This window comes from Podarcis bocagei (genome assembly GCF_964188305.1).
Source record: "Podarcis bocagei genome assembly, chromosome: 16".
In the NCBI taxonomy this organism is placed as follows: Eukaryota; Metazoa; Chordata; class Lepidosauria; order Squamata; family Lacertidae; genus Podarcis; species Podarcis bocagei.
The window spans coordinates 41121216-41144350 of NC_138142.1; the positions used below are offsets into that span (position 1 = coordinate 41121216).

At 46.8% G+C, this 23135-nt stretch overlaps 3 protein-coding genes and 1 long non-coding RNA gene across 9 annotated transcripts in view; 3 read left to right on the forward strand and 1 right to left on the reverse strand.

Annotated features, from left to right (window-relative positions):
* ARNT (aryl hydrocarbon receptor nuclear translocator) overlaps window positions 1-2176 on the forward strand; it is a 42578-nt gene extending 40402 nt beyond the window's left edge. For all 3 annotated transcript variants that reach the window (XM_081173533.1, XM_081173532.1, XM_081173534.1), the window contains one exon: window positions 1-2176. In XM_081173533.1, the coding sequence (XP_081029659.1) occupies window positions 1-90 (90 nt within the window). In that variant the 3' untranslated portion in view covers window positions 91-2176.
* Window positions 1632-23135, reverse strand: part of LOC308575304 — a 27418-nt gene continuing 5914 nt past the window's right edge. Inside the window, exons 3-7 of one of the 3 annotated variants that reach the window (XR_014002749.1) lie at window positions 22875-22993; window positions 14352-14522; window positions 7151-7326; window positions 5812-5857; window positions 1632-1768 (exon numbers count right to left, since the gene is read on the reverse strand). This is a non-coding gene — a long non-coding RNA (uncharacterized lncRNA). Of the gene's footprint in view, window positions 1769-5811; window positions 5858-7150; window positions 7327-14351; window positions 14523-15700; window positions 15804-21916; window positions 22104-22874; window positions 22994-23135 lie in introns of those variants that run through there. The other 2 variants (XR_014002748.1, XR_014002750.1) reach the window with 2 other exon arrangements.
* Window positions 10877-18069, forward strand: CTSK (cathepsin K). 2 transcript variants are annotated; one of them, XM_081173783.1, is made up of 8 exons: window positions 10877-11067; window positions 12949-13081; window positions 13610-13732; window positions 14407-14562; window positions 15304-15522; window positions 15620-15785; window positions 16462-16567; window positions 17780-18069. In XM_081173783.1, exons 2-8 carry the CDS (start codon window positions 12950-12952, stop codon window positions 17877-17879), a joined length of 1002 nt encoding a protein of 333 aa, XP_081029909.1. In that variant the 5' UTR covers window positions 10877-11067; window position 12949; the 3' UTR covers window positions 17880-18069. The 2 variants fall into 2 exon arrangements, with proteins under 2 accessions (XP_081029909.1, XP_081029910.1); XM_081173784.1 differs by lacking the exon at window positions 10877-11067 and adding an exon at window positions 11751-12429.
* The window catches only part of CTSS (cathepsin S), an 8496-nt gene continuing 7375 nt past the window's right edge, over window positions 22015-23135 (forward strand). The window contains exons 1-2 of the mRNA XM_081173786.1: window positions 22015-22158; window positions 22900-23032. Of these exons, the coding sequence (XP_081029912.1) occupies window positions 22901-23032 (132 nt within the window). The 5' untranslated portion in view covers window positions 22015-22158; window position 22900. The remainder of the gene's footprint in view (window positions 22159-22899; window positions 23033-23135) is intronic.

The window sequence follows — 23135 nt, forward strand, 5'->3', positions numbered from 1 at the left end:
GACATGTTGTCCATGCTAGGGGAACAAGGAGCCAGCTACAACAACGAAGAGTTTCCCGAGCTGAACATGTTCCCCCCCTTTTCGGAATAAGGATGGGAAAAGATCTGTGCAGATGGTGCAGTTTCCCCTGGCCCCCCGTGTAGCGACGCAGGGAGGGAGGAGCGTTTGTGACTCCCCCCACCCTTTCTAACTTCTGTCAAAGACTGCCAAAGTCTTCCTACTTCTGGGAAGCAGAAGCGCTGCAGGCGAGGCATCGCAGAGGGAGTCCGGCTTGTTCCCAACTTGGGTGGAGCCTCCGGCGAGGCCGCTGTTTCCCTCCTTCCCGGCAGACCTGCCGTGAACCGGTTGTGTTTTGGAGAAAGCCGCGTGTGCAGAGTCCAAAAGCAGTCGCGAGGACTTGGGGAGCCCGATGAGTGGACGATGCTCAGTGTGCGATCATCAGGGATTTTTAAAAGCTCAATGGGTGTTTGGTTTTTTAAAAAAGAAACACCCTACGCCATAACCTTTTATACATATATACATATATATATAAATATATCAAAACTGTATTCTTGTTTATACGATGTCAGGGAATGGGGGCAGAATTTGCCCCCTGAAATGATGCTTAAAGCGCTGTGTAATTCCGTCACCTGTGAACACCCGAGGCATATAGAGGAACTCGTTGCCGCACACTCGTTTCACTAGCGTCCGCACTCGTGTGTTCAGGTCTTGCACGTTATCTCCCTCGAGCAGTGTTAATGAAATGGAGGGGTCTGCCTGCCCCCACCCCAACGGTTCACCCTGCTGGGCTAGCAACTTTCTCAGGTGCCCCCCTTTCCCAGCAGCCGCCAAGCCCCCCACCAGGGCTTGAATGCTGTGTATGTCTTTAGAGCATTGTGCTCTCCCCATAATGTATAGGGGAACTGGGATGCCAGCCGGCACTGGGAACAACAAGGAAGTTGGGGGACATTGAAGTTGGCTGCACCTGGCTAGTCAAGGAAAAAGTAGGCATGGCTTGTCCTGAAGGAAGCCTTCAGGTTCCTCTGTTCTCTGGAAACCCAGACAAGCAAGTGTGGTGTTTGCCTTCTGGGATGATGAGACTCAAGGTATCCACCATTGAAGCTGGCCCTGTTTCCTCCCATAACCTGTGCAATTAAAAGTGGGCCTCGCTCATTAGCGGAACCCTCTTGGCTTCCTTTTTTCTTGTAACGCTTCAGGACGGGGGACACTTCCAAGCCATAAAAAGCATCCGTAGCACAAAGTCTTTTTGTTGTTGTTGCATTGTTGAGGATTTTGGGGTTCACGTGGGGCCCCTTTGTGTCCATCCCTCTCTTAATGTGAAATGGGACAGGGCTGCAATCTTCCCCCGGCGCTCACACAATTCTGGAAACAAGCAGATTTAATCTGAGCAGGTTTCCTGTCCATCTGTTGTTCCTGGTGATGTCTTCCCCTCCCCCCCCCCTTCTTCAGTGGGGGGGTAAAGAACACACATACCTGTCTCTCCCCCCCAATCCAGGCATCATCCTGCTCACCTGTTCTAGGGGGTGGGGAGTAAGAATTGAGATGAGACGATAGGAACCTTGTTCTGGAGATGTGTGATCGTCATCGAAATATACTTACATTTGTCATGAAGCCTGAATTCTTGGAATCTACCACTGTCTTCTTTCATAAATCTCAGTTGAAAGTGGGGTGCACCCCAGGCTTTGGATAGAGGGGAAGACTGTTCCTCTCGTGTTCCAGAAGTTATGTATACGATATTGAATAGTGTAACAATGCAGTGCTGTCTTTTCTGAGAAGGAAAAATGAAAGATCAGGATTAATTCTTTTAAAAACCCACGGCGATTCTCATTTCTATTTTGCAAAACTCAGCCATTGTTTCCCAAAGCGCAAGGATTGATCTCCCGGCGTCCCAAAAATATGGCACCAACCACTTTGCGATTTAAAAGCAACAATAACTTTTTAGTAATGACTGCAGAATTCAGCATCTGGATAATTTCTAGTTCTTCCCCCCCCCCCCTTTTTTGTGTACTTTTAAAAAAAATCAAGTTTCTGGACCTCATGATGAAGAGGACCAGCTTGATGATGTCTGTGGGCCCGTATCTCAGAAGCATTTTACTGTTTTTCGTGTCGGCCTTTTGTCCCTTGCCCTGGCTTAACAGAGCAATTATGCAAAATAAACGATATGCCATATGTTTTATTCATGATGTTGTGCTCAGCTTTGATGAGAAAATAGTTTCTTTTTTCCTGAATTTCAGCTGGTGGGTTTTAAGAATACGGGAATATGGTGTTTTCCCCCAGGGCCAAATTAACTTGGACCGCTGTGCCATCTCAGGCTCATGTGCTGTGGGATAGACATTGGGATTCAGAATCTCATGAGGATGTGCTTTAGGGTCTGTTTCCAGAGATGGGGGGTGTCAGCTGACCAGTACCTCAAAAACAGTATATTCCCGACACCTTGAGGATTAGGATCTCCCCCAGCTTTCCTGGAAATGCCACAGCGGATTGGATTTGGGGCCTTCTGCATGCAAGGCAGGTGTCCTGCTGCTGAGCTGCAACCCTTCCCTGTACCCATGATGCTCCATGACCCACAAGGCACCCTGCGTATGCATGCAATGGGGCACAGGCTGGCAGTAAGAAAGAAACCATGGTACATAAGGCAGCATCCATCTCTCCTGCCCAAGGGCCTGAACATTGCCCACCTCCCCACCCCAATGCCACTTTACCCATAGTGCACTGTGCTGCAGCCCACCCCCACCACCCTTATCACTGAGCTACTTGCAAGGGAAAATAAAGTAAGATCCCAGTCCTCATGGTTCTTAATGAGACTGGACATAGGCTTCTTCTTTTTTTTCTAGCAGACCTGTGAACTGGCAGAGACACTTCCGCAGAGCCAATGGCTCGTTTACGTAATAATCCATGGTTCTTTACACTGGGTGCTTTCCCCACAACAGCCAGAAACGAGCAGCAGCTTGCCCTGTTTACTGGTACTCCCAGGATATATTGCTTCTATATCTGGAGGCTCTATTGTGCATAAATAGCTATCAGGAGATCTATCTAAACTCATTTAATCCTTTTTTAATAAGAACCATTACTTCCCTCTCTCAACAGAGAAAAAAATCGGTTTGGCCACGCTACATTTAACCTCCGAAGAATCCTGGGAACTGTCATTTGTTGGGGTGCTGGGAAACGCAGCTACAGTTCCCAGGATTTTTTTGGGGGGGGAGCCTTAAATGTATGGGGTGTAGGGCAGCCACAACCTACATGGACACAAACCACGTAGCAGCTACCTTACACGGAGTTGGAAGGGACCCTGTGGCCATGTAGCCCACCCTCTGCAATGCAGGAACATTGGTCCATTTCACTTAGGGATGCCTACTTTGGCTGGCTGGCTCAGGTTCTTGGGGGGGGGGGTTATTTCTAAAACTGGAACTGCCAGCGATTCAATTGTGGGCTGTTCCACACGCTCAGCTGGTGCCCTCCCTCAGATCTCTGACGTGGTTACAGCCTTAACACTCACCTAGCTCAGGTAAACATGCAACGCCATGATGACAGAGCAGCTACAGCAAAAGGCCTCCCAATTCTGCTCCCAGGCCCTAGCTCAGTGTCTTAACCACTACCCCACACTGCCCCAGAGCATCCTCCCGCCTCTCCCCCCCCCCATCTCTCAGCCTCCTGCTTCTGCCAGTTGAAGAGTTGAGATGCCTGCAACTGATGCTTCTGGCCAGGAGTTAAACTTCTCTGCCTTTTTCTTTTTACATCACTGGCTTCTGAATAGCTGCTTCCGCAAAGCCTGTATCAGAGGTTAAGCTCTGCTTCTCTCACCCCTTTTAAAGTTTCTGCCTCTGATGCTGCAGGGTGGCGCTGAAGAGGCCCAGGGACCAGAATAATAATGAGGACAATTTATACATTTCCCACAATCTACTGGTGTGCAGAACAGTATATATTGATTTACTTTGGCCTGTCCCACCAGGGAGTGCTCTTGCTTCACTTTCACATTCAGGTGTGTTTACACAGAGTTCCAAGAGACCCAAAGGGGTCATCTAGTCCAACCCCCTGCCATCATGGCACCTTGAATGGGGCCCAGAAACAAACCGGCAACCGGTGCAGCTGCTTTCAAGATGGGTTATGCGAGATCTAAACGGAATCCCAGCCAGTAGTCTGGCTGTGGCATTTCGGACCAATAGACCAAATCTCTCCCCCACCGCCACCGCCAAATTCAGCCATTAAGCTCCTACAGGGGCAACTTTGGCCTATCCATTACTGCCTCCCATCCTAAGCTACCTCACAGGGTTGCTGGGAGGATATAGCGCCCCCTCAAGCTAGTTGGAGGAAAGGAGGGATACATGTGAGATAGTTTAGCAAACTGGTATGTGTGTGTGTGAAGAAGCAGCTCAGATTTTGTGCCTGAAGAAAACCGCTTCATGGCTTGCAGCAAAGTAGTCAGTTCCTCCTATGACCCATTTCCCATTTCTTTTTGGGGGGAGGGAACCCACCACCAGCAGCAATATAGTCATAAGTTTCCCACTTCCTCCTTCCCACCCCCTGCTTCAGCTGAAAGGGCTCCTGTGCTTTTTATAGTTGTGGTGGAACCAACAGGTGGAGCTTTTGCCCAGTAGAGCAGCTGCCCGGGTTGAATGATCTTCCTGCAGAAGGAAGTATGCTAGACGGAAGGGGAAATGGGTCCTGCATTTGCACTAACTAAGCTCTGAAAGAAGAAGAAGAAGAAGAGTTTGGATTTGATATCCCGCCTTTCACTCCCCTTCAGGAGTCTCAAAGCAGCTCACATTCTCCTTTCCCTTCCTCCCCCACAACAAACACTCTGTGAGGTGAGTGGGGCTGAGAGACTTCACAGAAGTGTGACTGGCCCAAGGTCACCCAGCAGCTGCATGTGGAGGAGCGGAGACACGAACCCGGTTTCCCAGATTACGTGACTACTGCTCTTAACCACTACACCACACTGGCTCTCAGTAGCTCTGTAAGAGTAGCTCTGTACGTGTTCATCAGCCAACCCTTGCACATCTTTGGGAACTACGATTCCCACTGGCTGGGGCTGACGGGAGCTGTAGTTCCACAACATCAGGAGGGTACTGGGCTGCGGATTGCATTTTAAGGAGGACTGTAAGATTTTAAAACCAGGTCCCTGCAAGAAACACTTAGCAGCAGCTCCAGGGCAGCAGAAAAAGACAAATCAAGAATTTCTTCATGTCTCACTTAACAAAAGAATGGCTAGTCTGTGACACTCCCAATGTGATTTTGTCATTGTTTAATGCATTTGTATATTGGCTCCCAGTTCATTTCTGAGCACAATTCAAAATGTTGGTGCTGACCTTTAAACCCTAAACAGTCTCGGCCCAGTATACCTGAAGGAGCATCTTCACCCCCATAGTCCAGCCCAGAGACAGGTCCAGCTCCAAGGGCCATCTGGCAGTTCCCTCACTGTGAGAAGCAAAGTTACAGGGAACCAGGCAGAGGGCTTTCTCGGTGGTGGCACCCTCCCCAGTGGAACGCCCCCCCTTCAGATGTCAAGGGGATAGACAACTGCAGACTTTCCAGAGACATCTGAAGGCAACCCTATATCGGGAAGCTTTCATGCTGGAAGCCACCCAGAGTAGCTGGGTGAAAGCAGTCAGAGGGGTGGGGTATAAGTAATAATATTTATTATTATTACTGTATTATTATTATTAATTATTATTATTATTCCCAGGTTGGGATCCAAGGCAGCTTACAACATTTGAGGACAAAAACACAAAGCAATAAAAACAACCTAGTTAAAAGCAGTGATTATAATGCATCATAACACGTTTAAAACTAGGTATTAAAGCACAGCCTGACCTGACAGCAGCCCAGTGATCAGCATCGCCTGCACCTCAGGCTCAATCTAGACACATCAAAGAAGCGTTTCAATTAAATGCATTGCAAACTTTGTATGAGAAATCGGGTTGGCAAAAATGGAACTCCACAGTGCCATCTGGCGTCGCAGTGTTAGAATGCATAAGCAATGAATATAAAGTGTTTCTTCTTTGCCAATGTAGCTGAGTCCCCTGTTTCCAAAGGTCTGTTTGAACAGGAAGATTTCGCTCAGCCTGCTGGCGGAAAGAGCAAGCGAGGAGGGAGCCAGCCTCAGCCTGGCCTATCTTGGGAGGGGATTCCACAATATGGAAGCAGCCGCAGAAAAGGCTCTCTCTTCTGTCATGCTTCTTATGTCGATGGGGTCAAGAGAAGGTTGTTAGACTCCAGTTCCCATCAGCGCTGGTGCTCAGGTCCTGCTTCTGGGATCCCCAATGGGGCACCTGGATGCCCACGGTGAGAACAGGAGGCCGGACTAGATGGCTACAGTATTATTCTTATGCCAACAGCGGCAGCCTCAAAGAGGCCATAGCAGTTTCGGAGCTTTTGCATGACAAAACCTGCTTCCCTGGAAGATCAAACTTCTTGTGATAGAGGAAAGAAATGGCAGAACATACTAGGGACTCAGCCACATTAGTCAAAAAAACAACACTTTGAATGTGTTATGAACATGCAACACCAGATGATGCCAGAGAGCAAACAAATTTTCTATGCAGTATTTACATAGGTCCCCCCCCCACTTTTGTTATAACGATTTAATGACATATTTATAGCGGTTTTTTCCTGTGTGTAGATCCACCCCAGGAAGTGTGGGACTGGTGCTCTGTTTGACACAACGTCATCTAACTTCCCCACAAACAAATTAGAACGAAGGCTCCTGAAATAGTTAACATCATCTGACATCCCTGCAGACAGATCAGGATAAATGTTTGATAAAGAGGTTGTCTGGAAGTGGCTTTATATGGTCACTGCCAGCTGGGAAGCCTTAATCCAAGGCAGCAACCATTGCTGGACCTTGGCACGTCGAATCCCACCTGTTAATTAATAATTATGCCTTGTGTAATTCTGTCTGCTCTGAAAATCAACTGCTGCCTCTGGCCTGATCTGCAAAAACAAGCAACCCCTGGGCAGCTGCCAGATGTTAGCAAGAGTCATGCATTGTGGGAAAGGGAGTCTCTTTTGCACCTGCAACTGCAGGTGGGGGCGACTGACATCTTAACTTTCCACATGGTTTCATTGTAAATGCACGCAGGTGTTATTTTCTGCTTCTGGATCGAGTCCTGCTTCTGAAAAACGTCCCCCAAAGAGATTTGGCCCAACCAACCTGGTGCTCCCAGCCGTGCTCTGCAGCCATGTTGGCCGGAGGTTATGGGAGTTGTAGTCCTCAAACATCTGGAGGGCAGCGCATTGGCAAAGGCTGGATGTAAGCTGTTTGCAGTTAGGCTCTCCTTTGAAAATCAAAACCTCTCTGGTTTGCTGTGCTGCCAGAATTGTGGTTTTCTGCAAGAAGAGCACATTCCTGATGTGAAGCTGGTGACTCAAGTCACATCTTTTCATTTAAGATCCCCCACCTCCTGGTTTTCCTTCCTTCCTACCTAAACTTTTTTTTTAAAAAAAGATTTAATTCAGTTTTGCATACTTAAGCTTGATTTCAGGGGCAGGAGACATTCTTTTGAGCCCACAGGGGCCAGATCCCCTCATAGGGAACCTTTTGGGGGCCACATGCAGTGGAGGGCAGGACCAGATGCAGTGGTGGGCAGGGCTGGGAACATAAGTAGGTGGAGTCATGGATCTGACTCTTACCATACAAGGCTATATTCAAATCACGCAAAACTCAGAGATTTCTACACCACCACCCCTCTCTCCATCTTCCATCCAGGTATGCAAGAAACAGTCTAACCATTCAAGGATGCCTTCCAGTCAAGGGAAAGCACTCATAGGATCATATACTCATGGAATTGTAGAGTTGGAAGGGCCTCCCAAAGGTCATCTAGAACCCCCTCCAATGCAGGGTCTCCAGGAGATTGAGGGTGGGGTGTGGCCTGGGGTGAGGGGTGTGGCCTCAGGAGAGTCCTGAGACCGCATGCAGCCCCCCAAGCCCAAGAATCCCACCCCTATGGGGTATTCATTCATTTGTTTTCTAATTTCTGTGTATTGTGTGCTGCCCTCTCCCAAAGCATCCATGGCGCCAACACAACATATGGTAAACCCCAAGCAGCCATTGTGATCAAGAAAAGCAGTCTGAATTCTGAAATCAAATTCTCATTAGCCTGGCTTCCACTTCATTTGCTTGGGAGCCAGAACATTTTGTGTTGCTAGATGTGACTCTTGCCTTCTCTGTGTCATGTGGGGCCTTACGAATCTCCAGCTGGAAATTCCCTGTTATTCATACATATACACACATGCACAAGCATTGACTTATGACAATGTTTAGCAAATCAAAGTGAGCTCAAGGTCAACTGCTCATCACATTCCTGCTGCTGTAGGTTTTGGTGCCCTGTGCCTGCCGAACCCAGAATTTGGAAGGGATGGGGGTGGGAAATAACAAAACCAGCTCCAAATCAATTCCAAAATCTCCTTTTCAAAGCCAGCAGGAGAAAGAGCCTTGATTGAGATTCTACTCTTTTATCTCTGCAGCTCTGAACACTCTGAACAATCGAAGGCAGCTTGCAGAAATATTCGAGAAGGAAAACGCAAGATAGATCCTCACAATGCCGCTATGCTAAATGGCAGAAACTCAAATAAAGGTGTGTGGGTTGTGTCGTACGAGGCCATGATACTCTGGGGCAAGCAAGCCTTATTTCATTTCTTTATTCTTATGTTTATATCCCGTCTTTTCTCCAAGGAGCTGGAGGCAGGGTCTGTGGCTCTTTCTCCCTCTCCCCATTTCATCCTCACAACAACCCTGCAAAGTAGGCTAGACTGTGAGACTGGCCCATGGTCACCCTGTAAGAGCTTTGTGGCTGAGTGGGGAGTTGAACCCTGGATTTCTCAGGTCCCCCCAGCCTAACACTCTAACCAAGGCGCCACTCTGGCTCTGAGGGACTGCATATCAAAGATTTGCATTGGGTCAAAACAAGCCCAGACAGATGTTTTACCTCTTCCCCCTGCCCACCCACCACTCCCCAGCTGCCTGAGTATAGTTTTTTCCAAATGGTATGTTCTCAAAACAGTTTTTCCCCCAATTCCATGAAAAATGAACACAATCCTGGGAAATGGTGTTGCTTTGATGCCTTGCTATATCTTGTTAAGAACATAAGACTAGCCTGCTGGATCAGGCCAATGTCCCATCTAGTCCAGCATTCTGTTCTCACAGTGACCAACCCAATTCTTAAAGGAAACCCACTAGCGGGACCTGAGCACAAATACCGTCTCCCCTCCTGTGGTTTCCAGCAACTGGTATTCAGAAGTATTGCTGCCTCCCACTATGGAAGCAGAGCAGAGCCATCATGACTAGCAGCCATCAGAAGTCTTCTCCTCTGTTAATTTTATCTTCTATGCTGCTTAACACCTACATGAAACCACTGAGTGGGGTTATCCAGAGTTTTGGAGCACATTGTCAGCAATATGACACTCAGCTCTGCTTGTCATTTACATCTGCAGGCGAGGCTGTGGATGTGCTGGACCAGTGTCTTGCCTTGGTGCTGGACTGGATGAGAGCCAACGAACTGGAGTTCAATTTTATTGTACTATTTTACTGTTGTTAGCCGCCCTGAGCCCGGCTTCGGCCGGGGAGGATGGGATATAAATAAAATTTATTATTATTATTACTATTATAAGACAGAGGCACTTACTCCCTAGACTGGATGAATGGGAGGTGGCCCGCTCTTGATGGGGTCACACTCCCTCTGAAGGAGTAGGGATGCAGCTTGGGGGTACTTCTGGATCCACTGCTGTCACCTGAGGCTCAGGCGGCCTCGGTGACCCCGAGTTCTTTCCATCAGCTTGGGTTGATGGCCCAGCTGTGCCCCTATCCACTCCAGTCACCTACTAAATGTGAACCGCCTCTGAAGACGGTTCAGAAACGTCGGCTGGTACAGAATTCAGTGGCCAGGTTGTTCACCGTAGCAAGGTGGTTTGAGCATATTACACCGATCCTAGCCCGACTACACTGGTAGCCAATTAGTTTCCAGGCCCAACTCAAAATGCTGGTGTTGACCGATAATGTCTGAAATGGCTTGGGACTGCGATAACTCTAGGTGGACCACCTCTCCCCATATGAACCTACCCAGACCCTGTGATCATCATCAGAGGCCCTCCTCCAAGAGAGATCTGGAAGGTGGAAACACAAGAACAGGCCTTTTCTACAGTGGCTCCCCTTTTGTGAAATGCTCTCCCCAGGGAGGCTCACCTGGCACCTTCATTACATATCTTTAGGCACCAGGCAGAATCATTTCACTTCAAGCAGGCATTTGGCTGATTGAACATTCTATAGCTTTTAAAATGTGTTTCTGAGAAGGAGCGTTCTCGGTCTGTTTTTCTTTTATTATGTATTTTGTATTCTCATTTTGTATTTTGTTGTTCTGACCTGCCCTGCGATCTTCAGATGAAGGGTGGTATACAAATTAATTAAACAGCAATAATAAATATATAATAATAATAATAATTTGTCTAATCTTCTTTAAAAGCAATCTAGGTTGGTGGCCATCATTGCCTCATAAGTTTCACAGTTTAACTATGTGCTGCATGAAGAAGGACTTTCTACTGTTCCTTTTGCAAAATGGGGTTTGTGTTATTTGCGAAGCTAGTTTAATGTTTTGAAAGTACCTAGCAAATTTGTTACTTATTCTTTATTATGTTACAGCTAACGAAGCTCTACTCAGAGTAGATCCATATCCCTCTGTTCTGAGCAGGAGTAGCACTGGATTGTAAACTGTTTTTCCCACCCACTTCCCGTCAGAGCTGAAGTTCCGCCTGAGCCAGCTGGAAAAGTGATGCGATCTTTGCCAAAGGATCATGTGAGGAAGTTGATCCTCTTCCCGCAACCAGGCCTCCCCACTCCCAGCCCCCCTCGTTCTCTCACCACGGGTCAGTCTGCAATCCTGAGTAAACTTTGCCTGAGACAAACAGCCCAGATTTTCCACCGCCTGGCTAGACTTCCTCAAAACCAGCTCAGCATAAAGCCAAGCAGCCCGCGGGCATTCGTCCACTCAGTTGCAATCTTTGGGTATTTTAAAAAGCAACTTCTGCCCTGCAGACCTGCCCTTGCAAGAGAACTTCGGTGGCTGAGTTTTAACTCAGGTAAGGACAGCTGTAGAAGAGAGGGGGTGACTGGTCTACCAATTTTGGTTTCTGCTTTTTTCAGTCCTCTGCATCATTTCATGATTTATTTATTTTTTAAAAATGCACTTTAGCATGTATTTCAACTGATAAACATCTTTTTGCATGCAATTTTTGCCTAATATGCACATTGTTTGCAGGGAATTTAACATAATACATTTGGTTGCAGTTTTCACTAAACTGCATTTTTATTCATATGAATTCTTATACTCGTTTGGGAGATTGGGGTTGCATATCATAGAATCATAAAGGACTGTGAGGATTATCTAGTCCAACCTACTGCAGTGCAGGAATATGTAGCTGTCCCTTATGGAAACTGAACCTGCAAACTGGGCATTATCCACACCATGCTCTAACCGACTGAGCATCAGAGAAATGCATTGCAAAATCTGGAGAGCGGTGAATTTTGAAGGATGGCTGTGTTTCAGTTTACATGTTGTTTTGAGAGAAGCACAAATGATGTGGGTTTGCATTGAAACATGGGCCAAATCAAAGATGTCTTCTCCATCAACTAGACGACCCTTCTAGGGTAGGAAGTGGGTGGGGAAAACTCTATGATCCTATGATCTATGATCCCTTCATCCCTTATTAAGGCTCAAACCTTCCTTAAGGCTCAAACCTCCTATCAACCCTAACCAATGTCGCCGATGGTCAGCAATCTAGACCTGCATCATCTGGAGGGCAACATGTTGGCTATCACTGCTACAGCCTTGCGGTGGTTTGTCAGTCATCTAAATCAGGCATGTAATGGGGGGACCTTTGGTCCTCTGCAGATGTTGCCGAGAGACTCCCTCTCTGGCAACCTGGAGATTTGCTGCCAGCCAAGCGTGAACAGCACTGAGCTAGATAGACCCAGTGGCCCGACTCAGGATAAGACAGCTACTTCTTACGTTCCTCTTTAAATCAGCCCTTTCTTCAGAACCATGAGGACTAAAATCTTACTTTATTTTGGGGGGTGGGAGGAATAAATATCCTCTGAAAGATCCCCTTTAGAGGCCCAGTGCTATCTCTAGGAAGGGCTGTGAAAGGCTCCTGTCTGAAGCCCTGAACCTACAGGGTTCCACTGAGATTTAGCTTGCCCCAATTTTTTGGTTTATTTTTTTTTACTCCCTACAGAGCTGAACAAAGGTAACCAGATCTTGGTTTTGCTGAAAGTGATGACGTATGGCGCTGTTTAGTGTATTAATGGGAACCAGCTGTGGCGCTGCACGTGACTCTTTTATCTTCCTAGTCCTTTCAAAGGACGGGTTTTGGGGAGAGAGAGGGGGGAAGGGGCTGTAGAAGACAGAAAAATAACTTGTTTTCAGCAGAAGTGCCGTCCAGGTAGGTTTTGGGAGGCAGCAGTCCAACGCCCCACCCGGCAGAATGAGGGGGGACCCCAAACTTACCAAGACCAGCTCACTTCTTTTTGAACTCAGCAAACTTTACCAATCTAAAGAGCTGGCCTTTCCTTCAAAGAGCTCAGGACAAGCATACGTGGTTTTATCCAGTCAACACCCCTCCTCGTGTTATACCTTACAATGACCCAGTGAGGTCAGTCAGATTGGCAGATGAGGACTGGCCAGAGGTCCCACTCTGAGCTTCCTGGCTGGCTGGCTGGGTTTGATCCTGTGCATCCTTACTCCCAAATCAGATCCAGCATCCATTAAAAGTGTGTGGATTCCTGCAAAGGATCCTGGGAACAGATGTTTGTTCCAGGTGCTGGGGATTACAGCACTGTGAGGGCTACGCTACAGTCTGCAGGATTATTTGGGGGAAGCCATGTGCTTTAAATGGACGGTGTGTATGTGACCTGATACTTTCCTCCCTTCCTCATCCTTGCCCTCCTTTCTCCCGTTCTAGGATGTTGTGGACCACCTTCATACTAGCTGCCCTGTTGCCAATAGCCAAGGCTACTGATGGCTCTCCTGATGGAATGCTGGACTCTCAGTGGGAGCTCTGGAAGAAAACCCACAGGAAGGAATATAATGGCAAGGTAAGGGGACTGGGCAGCAAGGCGGGAAGGGGCATTGGCCCTAGCTGGTTCTCTCCCAAGGCAAGAGCTGCTGGCCTGTTATGAGGAAGGGCGCCAGCTCAGTGGCAGAACACCTGCTTTGCATCCAGAAGGTCCCTAGTTCAATCCCTGGCATCTCCAGGTAGAGCTGGGAGAGATTCCTGGTTTGAAATCCTGGAAAGCCTCCTCAAATCTTTGCGGAACAACTCTAGTTGTTGCAAAATGGGCTACTTTTGGTGCAGCATTGCGAGGAACAAAGATCTACTTCTCTGCTGAGACATTTCCCCACTGCTTGGATCTGCTAGCAACAATTTGTTCACGCAGAGGGACTACCTGAAATTGTGCCCTTTGCACACAATAGAAACCGTTTCTGCTCCCTGCAGAACAGCAGGTAGTCAGGAGGGGTCCAGGTGAAACCTGGCTGGGGGCCGCTTCTGGACCAAGGGCCACCAGGGGTTGTCCTGTACATTAAGATCTTGAACTAACCTTTTGTCTTTTTGTAACCTACAGATGGATGAGGTCTCCCGGAGGCTTGTATGGGAGAAGAACCTTAAATACATCAACACCCATAACTTGGAATTTTCTCTGGGAAGGCACACTTTTGAATTGGCTATGAACCACCTGGGAGATATGGTAGGTAGTGCTAGTGGTGGAAATTTGCTGGGGACATCTCTGCAGCGAAATAATCCAAAAGTGAAGATTGGTAACCTTTTAACTTGGGTGGGGGGATGGTGGTAACTGCCAATATTTTAGTTGACCAACCCCATGCAAAAGTCTGACTTATTTTTACATCCACTTGCCTCCATTGCTAATCTGGCTTCACTTCTGTTACCCTCCACCACCTCCTAATAAATGTCTCCCTGGCCTCCAGTTTCGGAAAAGCCTAGTAACCTGGGACACATCTAGAAGTTCTTTTTACAGCACACGTATGACGATTCATGTTTATGATGAATATCCAGGCTGTGACACGTGATCCTAATTTCAATACTATTTGCACCTGCAAGCGTTTGAGGCGGTCACACTGCTTCATTTCCAATCAGTGCGTATCCCTGTAACTTCTTGCTGAAATCCTGTAACTTTTCATACCACTAATGTTCTGGTTTTTGGGTTATTTTGTACCCACACCCTTTGTTGCGTTATTAGCCTGTCTGGGCAACAACAGCATTTGGGGGTAATCCTGTTGCGTACCGCTTAAAGACTACAGAGTTAAGCAGAATATAAATAGTTGGAAAAAATGAAGAATGCAACTCACAGAGTACAAATGCATCCATCCAGCTTTCGCTCACTTGCTGTTTTTCCTTCTCCAGACCACTGAAGAAGTTGTTCAGAAGATGACGGGGCTCAAAGTCCCTTCCTCACGCAAACAAACCAACGACACCCTCTACATCCCAGACTGGGAAAAGAGGGTTCCTGACGAAATGGACTACAGAAAGAAAGGCTATGTTACTCCCGTCAAGAATCAGGTGAAAATCCTCATCTCTTTTTTCTGTTTACAGCTTCTTGCTAGGTGGGCCTTAAGTCATCCCTGCATGGCTTGTGATGCTGTCTGCTCCTTCCCTTTGGTCCAAGGATCCCACTTTAGACAAAAGGAGGGCCTTCTTCACACACACACACACACACACACACACACACACACACACACACTGCACAGCATAGTCAAATTCTGGAATTTGCTCCCACAAGAGGTAGTGATAGCCACTAACTCGCATGGCTTTAAAGGAGGATTAGACAAATTCACAGAGGAGAATTTTTTAGCTATTGTGTGTGGGTGGTTGTGTCTTTATGCTCCTTCAGAACCATGCCGGGCTCTGTCGGGAGGAAAGACACAAATAATAAGCACAAAATAGTAATAGCTGTTATCCTGTTTGGGGAGCCATGATAATGACTCCCAAATGATAAAGATATTAAAAAAGAATTGTGTTTCGGGAGCCATGGTAATGACAATAAAGAGTAATTCTGTTTGGGGAGCAATACTAATGATAATTAAGAAGAATTGTGTTTTGAGACCCGTGGTAATGATAATAGATGCTAATTCTGTTTTTGGGAGCCATGGACTACTAATCCAATCATACTATATACCCAGTGCAGAAGACTTATTCACCCTGGAGCACAAGCAAGGCCAAATAGCACGCCGTTTTGGGGAAAGGCTGTTTTGATCACAACCGCTTCTCGTTTTGAGTTTATTCCCCCTTCTTTCTTGGCAGGGCCAGTGTGGGTCCTGCTGGGCTTTCAGCTCCGTGGGGGCCTTGGAGGGGCAGCTCAAGAGGAAGACTGGCAAGCTGCTTAACCTCAGCCCACAGAACCTGGTGGACTGCGTCACCGACAATGATGGCTGCGGGGGCGGATACATGACCCATGCCTTTGAATACGTGAAGGAGAACCGAGGCATTGATTCTGACGATTCCTACCCATATATCGGCCAGGTAATGGGAAACCTGAGCTCCAAACCAAAACTCTACTGCTCCTCTGCACAATCTGCCATGCTCTGTATTCACCCTCTCCTGTTCATCCACCTTGCAGGATGAAAACTGTATGTATAACCCAACTGGTAAAGCTGCCAAGTGCCGTGGTTACAGGGAGATCCCCGAGGGGAATGAGAAGGCCCTGAAAAGAGCTGTTGCCAGGATAGGCCCCATCGCTGTGGCCATCGATGCCAGCCTGGCCTCCTTCCACTTCTACAGCCGAGGTAAGAGAAGATGGACTACTGCAGCAAAATGGGAAACAAGAATGCATAGATTGGGGGAAAGTCAGCATAAACGTCCATAGATTCATGGCAGTTACATAGCGAAAAGCATAATATTTGGGGAAATGGCATGCCAAACTGTATAAGGCAAAATATTACACACTTTTTTTTTAATAATTAACTGCATTTATAAGGAGCTCAAGGCAGCATCTACATAGTTCTCCCTCTCCTCATTTTACCCCCACAACAACCTTGTGGCTGAGGGGGATGCTTAACCCTAGACTTCCTTGTCCTAGTATGACACTCAATGCTTAACAACAACCCTGTGTGGTAGGTTAGGCTGAGAGGCAGTGACCAGCCCAAAGTCACACCCAGGGACCACCATGTGGCCAAGTGGAAGGATTTGAACCCTGGTCTCTTCCAGGTCCTAGTCCAACAGTTCAACCACCACACCGCACTGGAGAAATGCATGGTACAATTTTGGCATTTTTCTGCAAGGTGAACTTTTTTATTTTAAAACACATACACACTATGCAGGAAAGATCTGCAGTAGCTGAATTTAAGACTGGAAAAAGGAGGCACTAAAACCAACTAATTTGTCCATCCCGTTTTGAGAACCACAGACAGAGTTTGCGATAGGCTAAACTGAGTCACACCCTGCCCCTTCTGGTTTCCTTAGGTGTGTATTATGACGAGCAATGCGATGGCGGCAACATGAACCATGCTGTCCTGGCCGTGGGCTATGGGACTCAGAAAGGCACCAAGCACTGGATTGTTAAAAACAGGTACATATCTGAAGTTTTCTAAAAGTATGTCCAAGAATGGTGGGTTTGGGGAGCTTGAATAGGTGGCTAAGAGACTTTTACTGCAAGGCTGGAAGGAGGACAAACATCCACCATCTATCAGCCAGTGGCCTGAATATCCCCTTGCCCTTTCTATATTTAGACTTGTGGTTTGTTAAGGACTTGCTGGGAATTGTAACTCTGAGAGGGGTAAACTACAGTACCCAGAATTATTTGGGTGAAAGAATGTGCTTCAAATGTGCTTTAAAGATACAGCGTGTACAGAGCCTCAGTATAAGGCAGATTCCTATGTTTCTTCGACAATCAGAGGCAGATGCTTGTGGGTTTCCAACAGGAATCTGGGTGGCCGCTGTGAGAACAGGTTGCTGGACTAGATGGGCTCCCAATGGCTTGATCCAGCTTTTTTGATATCATAGAATAAAAAAATTGGAGTTGGAAGGTACCCCAAGGTTCATTTAGTCCAACCCCTTGCAGTGCAGGAATCACAGCTAGTTCATACATCATGACAGATGGCCTCCCAACCTCTTTTTAAAAACCTCCAAGGAAGGAGAGTCCACCACCACCTTTCGTGGGAGTCTGTTCCGTTGTCAAACAGTTCTTACTGTCAGAAAGTTATTCCTGATGTGGAAGCCCTTTAGAAATTTGAAGATGGTTATCCCGTCTCCTCTCAACCAGGCTAAACATAACCAACTCCCTCAGCCGTTCCTCACAAGACTTGGTTTCCAGAGGATCAGCCCTCCTCTGGACATGTTCCAGCTTGCCAGGTCCAGAGGCAGGCAGTCTAGATTCCAAGGTTCTTGGGGGCCTTCAGTCGCTGTGAACACAGCTTGCTGGACTAGATGGGCCCCTGATAGGCCTGATCCAGCACCCGGCTTCTTTTGTACTCATGGGCAACTCCTGCACATGAAAATTGCATCTCTACACTCCTGACATTCCTGGTCCCAGGCGATTTTGGCTTTTGAAAGCAGTCACCACCGCTTTAAGTAGAAGCAGGAAATGAATAGAGACCCAGAGCAGATGAAACAAAACAGAAGTGACATCTCACCTGCCTGGTTAGCTGAATTTTCTAATGTGTTGGCTGACAGAGAATGTTCATCCACGTTCTTACTCTCTCTCTCTCTCTCTCTCTTTCTTTCTTTCTTTCTTTCTTTCTTTCTTTCTTTCTTTCTTTTTCTCTCCCTCTCCTCCCTATAGCTGGGGGGAAGATTGGGGCAACAAGGGCTACATCCTGATGGCCCGGAATATGGACAACGCCTGCGGGATTGCCAACCTGGCCAGCTTCCCAAAGATGTGACCAGTCCATGCATGCACTGCCACACCAGAAGTGGCCCTCATGTCAGCAAATGGCTGGCTTCCTGAGCTGACATTATGGAGCACTAACAAGGGACTTCCGTGAAAGCTGTTTTGCTGCAATGATATAGGCAGTTGTCTGTGACAGCATATTAAAAAGCTTTCTTTCATTTTCATTTTTTTTAAACACAAAATGTCTCTTGGTTCTTCCTCTGCAAGAAAAATGGGAAACTTGCTAATATTAGGAACACATTCTCTCTCTAACTCAACTTCAATGCCAATACAAAATCCAGCGTAGATTAATGCAGATCTTTTTATTGTGCTGATTCTTGGCTCCCAGAATGAAAATTTTCCCAACGCGAAAGAGCCAGGGTCTCTACACTTGAGTATTCCTCTTTTATCCAGGCAAGTGAGAAGCATTTTCAGAGTGTAAGGACACATCCCAGCAGGGCAACAACCTACAAGGGGAGGATGCAAAGCAGGAGCTGATGAGGGGTGTGTGACTTGGTCTTGAGGGCCATATAGAGAGGGCTGAAGTGCCGCATTTGCTCATTGCATCGGAGCCTGAGGTTCTACATGCCTGGTGTGTGCAAATCAGGGCATCAGAACATCCTCAAGCAGAGAAAGCAGGAAGGAACACACAGAGTAGATCACTCAAGCAAGTGAGCCAAGCCATGTCCTCCATGAATGACCAGTCCTGGTAAGGTGGAGCCCACAGTCAGGAGGATGCAAGATCCAGCAGATGTGCTAGGTCATATTTTGGGTATGAAGAAGCCCAGCAAGGTCCAGCAATCAAGTAAACAAAGGTGGTCAAGGACAGAATTTTAAGGGACCCAGAGAACGCCCTAGGAGCAAGCGACTTGCTCAAAGCAAGTCTCAACAGAGTCCTTTTTATACTCCATGAATGCTTTTTGTGTGCATTATCTGCTTTGGCCAGCAGGGCTAGAGGAGTGTGAGGCCTGGAGGTGAAGAGGTGGTCCTTCAATGAAATCTTGAAGGGGCAGCAGCCTCTCGGGGAGGGAGTGGGGGAGTGGTCTCAGGTTGACTCAGTTGCTGCCACTGGATCGCTGCTACAGCTACAAGTTGGGATCATAATGACAAAGAGGAATTGGGGTCCAGTCCATCTAGCATCCTATTTCCAACTCAAGTCAGCCAGGTGCCCCTGGGAAGCCCCCAAAGCAGGGCACAAAGGCACCAGCTGTCACCTGCCATCTGCCTGGTATTCAGGGGTATAGTGCATCTGGACTTGGAGGTTTGATTTCAGTCTTGGCAATTGGCCATGGATTTCCATGAATTTGCTCAACCTTTTGGATTTTTGAAAAAGCCATGTGAACCAGTGGCCACCAACCAAGGTGGGGTGGGGTGATTTCCCAAAACTAGCAATACCTTGTGTCAAAGAGCTTTCTTTTGTCCTGAATTTACTAGCAATTAGCTCAGTAGCAGAGCTTCTGCTTTGCATGCAGAAGGTCCAATCCCCGGCATCTCTAGGTGGGGCCAGGGAAATGTCCCACCTGAAACCCCAGAAAGCTATTGCCAGTCACTGAAAACAATGCTGAGCTTGTGGGACAAACTGCCTGACTCAGCATAAGGCAACTTTCTCAGTTCCTATTCAAACTGGCTGTTTCTTCAAAACCATGAGGTTGTTGTTTTTAAAGGAAGGGCTGTAGCTCCGTGATAGAACACCAGCTTTTCATGCAGAAGGTTCCATATTCAAATCCCTAGGGCTGCGCTCCTAAGTGAGATTCAAGTACCAGTCCTGAACATGAGTGGGAAACAAGCATGCCATCCTGTCCTTCGCTGCAGGGAGCAAAACGTCTAGACTTGGTCCAACTTGGCCTGGCTTTTTGAAATGTTTACTATTTATTTATTTTTTTAAAGAATTCTATACCACTATGCCATTTAAAAAGAAACCAAAGCGGTTCACAGCAATGAAACATAAAACCATAAAATAATTTTTTGTTTGTTTTTTAAAAAGAGAGAATTAAAAGCAGGCATCAATTAACCATTGTACAATGGCATATTCTTAATTTCCTGCATAGGCCTGGCAGAATAGAAAAGTTTTCAGCAGGTGTTTAAAAGTTGGCACAGAAGACACTTTGGTTTCTTCTTGTTGTCAAATGAGCCTTGCCAACTTGGGGGATGACCAACAACACTCCTGCAGATGATCTCGGCGATTGAGCTGGGATATATAAGGGTTCAGGCGGTCCCTGAGGTTTCCTGGACCTGAATTGTTCAGGACTTTGCAAGTTAAAACAAGGACTTTGAACTGTCTGCATGGGTGCAGAAAGCATCAGTGAGCTCAGGAAGAGAAAACTGCAGCAGCTGGGTCAAGTTTTGCTTCTCCTTTCTGGTGATTACAGGAAGGGCATCAGCTGAATTTTGTTGAGTGCAGTGACTTGGGCCGCTCTCAACTCAAGAGTCAGGCCCCAGTGCATACGTGTGGGCGAAAGAGAATCTTTCGGTGTGGCAAGTATCAAAAACCACTTGTTCCCTCAGCCCAGCTGCTTCTTGTACAGCAAAGCCAAATTCTTACAGTCTCTGGGTTCAACATGAGCCAGCTCTCTCCATGCCACACTAAAATTAAGCCAGTTTATATTTTCATGGCCCACCCAATTCTAGGGACTCCTTCCTGCTTCAGGTTTTTGAGAAGGGCTAGAGATCTTTTATAAAGGCTTCTCCACATTCCAGCAAAGCCAATTGACCTCTTGCCTGACCTCCTGATTGGTTTCTTTAGCTGTGACTCCTGCACTGCAGGGGGTTGGATTAGATGACCATTAGGGATTCCTTCCAACTCTATCATTCTGTGATTATAGGCTTGGGAAGCCTGGCTGGATCAGGCCAAAGTGGGTATATGTTACTCAGAATCCTGCTTCTCACAGTGGCTGGTCAGATGCCTCCAGAAAGCTTACCAGTGTGGCTGGATGCCAACAACCTTCTCTCACTGTCTCTCCCCAGCAACTGGCATTCAGTGGTAGGCTGCCTCTAGACCTGGAGGCTTCACATTGCCATCATGACTCACAGCTTCTGAGAGACGTCTGCATCCTAAATTTGTGCCATCTGTTTACATCACCAATATCAAACTGGAAGAAGGAAGGCCAAGGAAGAGTCATGGCTCAGTGGAAGAGCGCATGGTTTGCAAGCAAAGGTTTTGGGTTCAATCCTTGATGCCTCCAGAAAGGGCTGGGAAAACACCTCATCTGAAACCCTGGGGAGCTGCTGCCAGTCCGTGTTGACAGCACTGAGCTAGATGTGCCAAGGGTCTTATTCAGTATAAGGCAGCTTCCTCTGCTCCTAACAGATTGACTCAGGGAGGACAGATCTGTTACTGGTTACTTGTACAGTACTAGTAACTTTACTTGCTTTACTTGGATTAGGGATGGGGGAAGAATTTGGATTGGGTCACATTTATCAGTGAACTTCCTAGGTCACATTTCCCAAACTTAGTACACAAACTGAGATGCACCTGTCTTTCAAAATGTGCCCATCTCCAAATTTTGCAGTGCAGTTCTCCAATCAAAACTGTGTGCATTAGGGGAAAGCATCTGCCTACAAATTCAAATATTAGTGAGAAATGACCAACAATGCATTGTATTATGGAAAATTGTATTTTAAAAATGTATGAATTAAGAAAAATGCTGACAGATATTAGTGAGGACTTTAAAAAAACCCCATTGCAATTGATGCACAAATAATTGGAAACTAAATTCAGTACAGGAAAAAAGGAGAGACACCGAGAGGAACTGAAATTGACAGATTAATCCATTTCTAATCTGGCTTGATCCAGATCATCTATCCTTCAATGTGTTTCGCAACTAGTTTAAATCTTAATAATATAGACACACATCCAGCGGGGGAAAGCAGCCCAGTTACTGGTTGTGTGAGCACAGTCTGTGAAGAGAGAGATGCAGATGCAGAAAATAAATGCAGGGCATCCTGTGAAGTGGGGAACGAAGCTAAACTTTCCTTGTTTCATAATCTCCTAGCAAGCCTGAAGATGTAACAAATCAATTCACAGTCATCTTGCATGCTCAGATTGCTCACCATTGTAATGAAAGCAAGGCATTTCCTTTATTGGGGTGGGGAGGCTCATGTGACATTGAGCATAAGAAATCGAAAGTAGCCTTTTTATCAACAGCATGCGGGTGAAGCAGGAGCAGTGTTGTTGAAAGGTTCAGCTAGAGAAACAACATAAGAAAGGGGCTCCTGGAACAGGAAGGCTTCTTACACCCTAAAGAAGAGGTCAAGAGAGAACACCCAGCCTCAGCCTGCTGAAAGACATCCAGGTAGGTATTTATAAGGAGAGACTTGGAGAAAGAGATTTTTTTCTCTCCTTTACTGATCTCTTTCGGAGCAATTGAGGAAGTAACTTTATTTTTTCTTTTAGAAAAGGGTGTAGGTCCATAAGAGGGGAGGGCACCCTCCAAAAGGCTGAGATACACACACACAAAATACACACACACACTGGTTTAGAAATGCTTTTAAATAAGTAAAATAGGGGTAACTTTTATTAGGGTCAACGAAAAAAACAAAACAAAAAACAATAACCCATAAACTGTGGCCAGCCTTTAGGCACTGCAGAACTCTTTATTGGGCAAAATGTTATGGAAAGGGGAAGACTATTCAGGTGAGGTAGGTAACAAAAGGAAAGTTGGAAAAGGAGGCTAGAGGTTGTTGTTAATTTTATTTAGTACCTGCCCTTTGCCCTAAGGTCCTAGGGTTGCTCACAGTAATTTAAAAAACAACAATTTATAGCATATTAATATTTGAGGAATTGGGTGGGTCCTAAAATATACACATAGCCACAAGGGCTGGATATAGACTGAGCTTACAATGAAGACTGCAGGCTATGTTTCTCCCAGGTGCTGAAATACCAGATTAAGAACATAAGAATGGCATCCCAATTTCCAAGTGGTGAGAGATTCCAGGTGTTTACCCAAGGTTCACCTCACCCTGGAAGCCACCTGTCTTATCGCCATGACACCAGCAACCCCGTACTTACCAGCTTTTCGTGTCTGCCTCAGCAGGATGGAACTGTGGGCCTGTGTTTTCCTGGCATTTGCTGCTGCTGCTTCGTCTGCATACTGGGAGAAGGACCCCACACTCAACAGGCACTGGGAGCTTTGGAAGAAAAAGTATGGCAAAACATACAAAAATGAGGTATGGGCGCAAGCTGTCGGCATTGGAGCTTGGGTGTAGAAATTCCAGTACTGTCGTACCTTGGAAGTCAAATGCCTTGCCATTCGAACGTTTGGGCTCCTGA

Coding starts and splice junctions, on each gene's coding strand:
- CTSK (XM_081173783.1), top strand. CDS start 12,950: ATGTTGTGGACCACCTTCATACTAGCTGCCCTGTTGCCAATAGCCAAG. Junction 14,563..15,303: donor TTACTCCCGTCAAGAATCAG/GTGAAAATCCTC, acceptor CTTTCTTGGCAG/GGCCAGTGTGGGTCCTGCTG. Junction 15,523..15,619: donor CCTACCCATATATCGGCCAG/GTAATGGGAAAC, acceptor TCCACCTTGCAG/GATGAAAACTGTATGTATAA.